At 33.1% G+C, this 5,146-nt stretch overlaps 1 protein-coding gene across 2 annotated transcripts; it reads right to left on the minus strand.

Moving 5' to 3' along the window:
* Positions 1-1,116: 1,116 nt before the first annotated feature.
* Positions 1,117-4,940, minus strand: LOC110941129 (serine, glycine, tyrosine and glutamine-rich protein). Of its 2 annotated transcripts, XM_035990560.1 has the most exons (3): positions 4,692-4,940; positions 4,376-4,595; positions 1,117-1,691 (listed from the first exon to the last, which is right to left on the minus strand). In XM_035990560.1, exons 2-3 carry the CDS (start codon positions 4,464-4,466, stop codon positions 1,363-1,365), a joined length of 420 nt encoding a protein of 139 aa, XP_035846453.1. In that variant the 5' UTR covers positions 4,467-4,595; positions 4,692-4,940; the 3' UTR covers positions 1,117-1,362. The 2 variants fall into 2 exon arrangements, with proteins under 2 accessions (XP_035846453.1, XP_022038445.1); XM_022182753.2 differs by having other exon boundaries at positions 4,376-4,940.
* Positions 4,941-5,146: the final 206 nt, after the last annotated feature.

Here is a 5,146-nt window from a genome sequence, read left to right on the forward strand (position 1 = left end):
TGGTGATGGCAGTCTGAAAATCCAGCAGTGACGGAACCGACCCGGATTGTCGCCACCGACAATGAGGTGCAGATCTGAAAATCCAGCAGTAGCGTGGCGTGGCAGTGATGGTGAGTCGCCCCTGAGGTTCAGATCTGTTCGCCGTCCGAGTCGCCCCTGAGGTTCAGATCTGTTCGCCTGCAAATGGAGGTTCTTGTGGATCTTCAGATCTGTTGGGCTTATTTTGATGATGATGATGAATTCTCCTGCAAATGGATCTTCAGATCTGTTGGGCTTGTAAAGACGGAGGTTCAGATGATGATTATGAAACAAGACAAAGGTTCAGATCTGTTGGGCTTATTTTGAAGAAGAAGATGATGACTTAACAACCCTTGTGGATCTCCAGCAGTATTTGAAGAAGATGATGATAAATAATAATAATAATAATAATAATAATAATAATAATAATAATAATAATAATAATAATAATAATAATAATATTATGGGGTAAGATTACTAAAATACCTTCACCTATAAGGGTCAAACTACCGTTGACTGTTAACAGGGGGTAAGGTTGCAACATAACAGTGAACAGTGGCGGGTAAAATTGCAATTATTTCCTTAGGGGGGTAGACATGCCAATGACCCCTAACCTCAGGGGGTAAAATTGCAGTTTACTCTTATAGTTATATAGAAGAACCATCACTACATCACTACAACAAAAATGGTTGACTGGAAGCTCCCTAGCATCCTAACATATTATTTTCTCCTTAAATACTAACACATCTCAAGGATTGAATCTTGGTCTCCTCACAAGAGATAATTTCTCTTAGCCACTAGTCTATAACCTAAGTGGCTATTATGTCTGAGATTTAATCTCACAAATACCTGCCAGCAATGGACGGCTCAGATGAATCCAAAATCAGTTTTTTTCGTCAAAAATGGAAGTTGATGAGCAACGAACAATTTATTAATAATATCTCATTCATCTTTTTTTTGGTTTTGCTTTGCACACGTTTTGATTCATCACGAAGCTCTCGCATCGTAGAACACAACACAAACTCAGTTATTAATAACTATATTATTACATAAACATGGCATATAATTATTTGTATCCAAAGTTAGTGAAAAACCATATTTAAAAGTTGCTCATGGCTCTCATATTTCCATTGTCACTACTTTTTCAACACACATGTTATTAATTAGAAACTGATGCTATATATTTAGCACAGTGGACATGCAAACGCTTGAATATTTAAACACGCATGTTTACACAATGTACAAATTAACCTAATCTAGATCATCACATACGTTGTACCAATTCATGTTTTCACAACTATCTAGTGATATGGCATCTTTTATGTCATCTTCATCTTTGCTTCTTTAAATAGGGATATACATCAAAAGATATGCCGACGTGGCGACGAGCATTGCCAAACCCCCTTTCCAGCACGGTGTATAAGTTGTAGCACCACTTTTGTGGTTTCTACGGTTCCCTGCAGCACCCGCGGCGGCATATACAGGAACTAGTCCATTGCCGCCGCCCTGTGGGGAGGCGTTGGACTGACTGACATCTCCGCCTGATCGTCCACCACCTCCAGCTCGTCTAAGAGCAGTAGTATACTTGCTTTGGTTTGCCATTGCGCCATTACTACCAAATGTAGTATTTGTTTCATTTATCCCGTTAACTCCCTTGTTTTCACGTGTGTTTTCTACAAAACAAACAATACCCATTCAAGTTATCAAGTGTATATGTTTTAGTTGACATGCTACATGTCAAATCAGGGTGGATTTATGTTGTCTCACTAGATGGCTGAGAAGCTAAGAGGAATAGCAAACAAGACTTTTCAATCAAATGGAGATATTTTATAACATTTAAAATTTATAGAGTAAATTGTCATTTTGGTCCTTGTGGTTTGGTCACTTTTGCCACTTTAATCTAAAACTCAAACTTTTTGCATCTGGGTCCCTGTGGTTTCAGTTTTATTGCCATTTTGGTCCAAAAATGAAATCAGATCATATTTGTCTTGTAAAATCCTGCAATTTTGTCATTTTCCTCAGAGGCAACTCATGTTAATTTGTCTTATAAAATATGGTATTTATTTATAAAAAGAAATGATCATTTTGCCCCTGCGAAAAATGACAAAATTTGCAGGATTTTATAAGACAAACATGGCATGATTTCATTTTTGGACCAAAATGGCAATAAAACTGAAACCACAGGGACCCAGATGCAAAAAGTTTGAGTTTTGGACTAAAGTGACAAAAGTGACCAAACCACAAGGACCAAAATGGCAGTTTACTCAAATTTATATATTTCCTAAAATATTAAAGAAATTCTGGAAGGTATTATTAAACTCATAGTGTGAACCAAAGTTAAAATGATTTTTTTTTATGTATTGTCATTATACACACCCCTAATAATTTTCAGTCCTAAGACTAGAAGGTATGGTTTGGATGGGCTTGGAGGGGATGAGCCGCCACATAAGCGCCACATAGGAGTGGCTTGGAGGGGATGGACCTAGGAGGGGTGGGGGATGAACTCCTTTATGTATATACTAGGTTAGAACCCCGTGTATTACACGGGTTGATTAAATGTAATTTTATATATTAAATAATAAAAAGTTATATTTTTATGAACCCCGTATATTGTACGGGTTAAGTAAATGTAATTTTATATATTAAATAATACAAAAAAGTTATATCTTTAAAAACCATGTGTATTACACATATTAAATAAATTTAATTTTGTATACTGAATACTAAAAACATCGTATCTTTAAAAAACATGTGTATAATCAGGTTGAATAAATCTACCAAATAATAAAAAATTACATCCTTAAAAACCCCGTTTATTACACGTGTTTAATAGATCTAAAAAGAGTTATATCTTTAAAAATCATGCGTATTACACAGATTAAATAAATGTAATTTTGTATATTAAATACTAAAAATGTCATATCTTAAAAAAAAAACCCGTGTGTAATCGGGTTGAAAAATCTACCAAATAATAAAAAAATTATATCCTTAAATCTAATTTTACATAGCAAATAATAAAAAAAATTATATCTTTAAAAACTTCGTGTGTTACACGGGTTAACTTTGTATAGTAAATAATAAAAAAATTATATTTTTAAAAACCCCGTGTTTTACACGAGTTGAATAAATATAATTTTGTATACCAAATAATAAAAAATTATATTTTTAATAAATTAGGATAACATTTAATATTAATTTATTATTTATATATTTAATATAAGATAAGTAGGAAGGAGAGATATTTGTTTTAAAAATATATTAAATTAACAATTTAGATTTAAAGATAATATTTTATTAAAATATGATAAGATTTAATATTGTAATTAATATAAGATAAGTATAGATTTAAGGATACTTTCAATGAATGATACGTGTCCAAAAGATGCTTTCTTTTATTATATAGTATAGATTAGTAATAATAATTTTAAGAATATATTAAAATATTTACATCAATATTAAATAAAAATTAATTTTTATTGTCGTATAAATATAGTTTTAAGATATGTTAAATTAAATTAAGAGTATTATAATTGGTTTTTGAAAGAACAATATCATATTAAACAATTACATTACCGTGTATATAAAGTTTTCGTTATATTCAGTTATATAAATATGATTATATATTCAATTCATATGTTTGGATAAACTATATGAAATCTGATGATGATTTCAAAATACCGTATTATCTTTTGTATGAGTTGTTTAAATTTATATTAAATTTAATTATATAATTATTTTTTAATTAAAAAAAACAGAGGACTCCAATGAATGACATGTGTCCCAAATCAGGTTTCTTTTATTATATAGTATAGATATGTATGTATGTATAGGTATATGTGAGAGGAAAAGGAAAAGGGAGGCACGGCACACCCGGCGGTGGGTGGCCGGGTTTGATGAAAGCCGGAAGAGGGGGGCGGTGTGGGGGTCCGGCGCCGGGCCAAGCCGGGCCAAGCCGGCCCCCATACCTTCTAGTCTAATAGGCTAGGCTAATACCAACAGGTTTTACCTCAAAAGTCTAAACAGCCAAATTCCAGAATATATACATATTACATAGGTCCGTTCATCCCAAAACCAATAATATGTAGAAACTTGCGTGAAACGTAAAATGGACTTGTACGTAGCGCATAAATAATAATCAGAGTCACCTAACTGTCTTATTTACCATATTTAAAGCACTACATGTTACACATACATTATATGCGTTTTCACAGTTATCAACATAAAACTTGGTTATGAAATAAACTCCCCTCCATCCTCTATGTGTGACATTGTGTGTGTGTGTGTATATAGAGAGAGAGAGAGTTGAAAGAGAGTTAAGAAAGAGAGAGAGAGAGAGAGAGAGAGAGAGAGAGAGAACCAGGAATCAAGTTAGTTGGAGCAAATGATGCAGGAGAACAAAAGGAAAAGAGGATCAAGATCAGAAGCAGCATCAGCTCTTGAAGGCCCATGTTAGTTTTCCTCGTCTATCTATGATCGATCGATAGATCTTGAGTTCTTCCCTCTTATATATAACAACCTATTTACGTCTTCCAGTCATCCTTAAACTCTATGATTCCTTTTGATAAACTCTAAATTATCTGCATATATACAGATGTCAAAGAATATTAATCAGTAGTTTCCAAGGAATCTCGACACTTATGTCAAAAACAAAATGATAACTGTCACATACATACATTGATATATATGTATCTAAGTTAAACAAACAATCTAGTACACTATCTGTCAGTTGGTAAATAACAGAAAACCTACAAACCACTTATTGGGAACCTAGTTTTCTTGGGTGTTAAGTCAAAAGAAAGATGCCCAACTCTTTAGAATAGACACCTTTTAGGATGATTCCCATTCTATTATACTTTTCTATCAGAACAGGACCAAAGATATTGTTCCCCACTACATGTCTACATCCGTTAGGCTTGTTCAAACGAGTTAAAACCGGCCTAACTATTTATACTGCGTTCGATGCATGGTTTGGTTTTAATGGTTTAATGGTTCGGATGCAGGTTTGTAACTTCGAGTCACTTGTTAATTAGTATTCGTCATTTATTCTTTCATTTGGTATGAGCGATTATGTATATTAATGAACCACACTTTTATTATTTTTATAGTTTCAATGAAAACCATTTTGGCC

Source organism: Helianthus annuus, chromosome 5 (genome assembly GCF_002127325.2).
Source record: "Helianthus annuus cultivar XRQ/B chromosome 5, HanXRQr2.0-SUNRISE, whole genome shotgun sequence".
Lineage (NCBI taxonomy): Eukaryota > Viridiplantae > Streptophyta > Magnoliopsida > Asterales > Asteraceae > Helianthus > Helianthus annuus.

What these genes read in the sequence shown, in the direction of transcription:
- LOC110941129 (XM_035990560.1), bottom strand. Translation starts at nt 4,466, where the DNA reads ATGGGCCTTCAAGAGCTGATGCTGCTTCTGATCTTGATCCTCTTTTCC. An exon ending in TCCAACTAACTTGATTCCTG is followed by an intron (nt 1,692 to 4,375) that starts GTTCTCTCTCTC and finishes TTTGTTTTGTAG; the next exon opens with AAAACACACGTGAAAACAAG.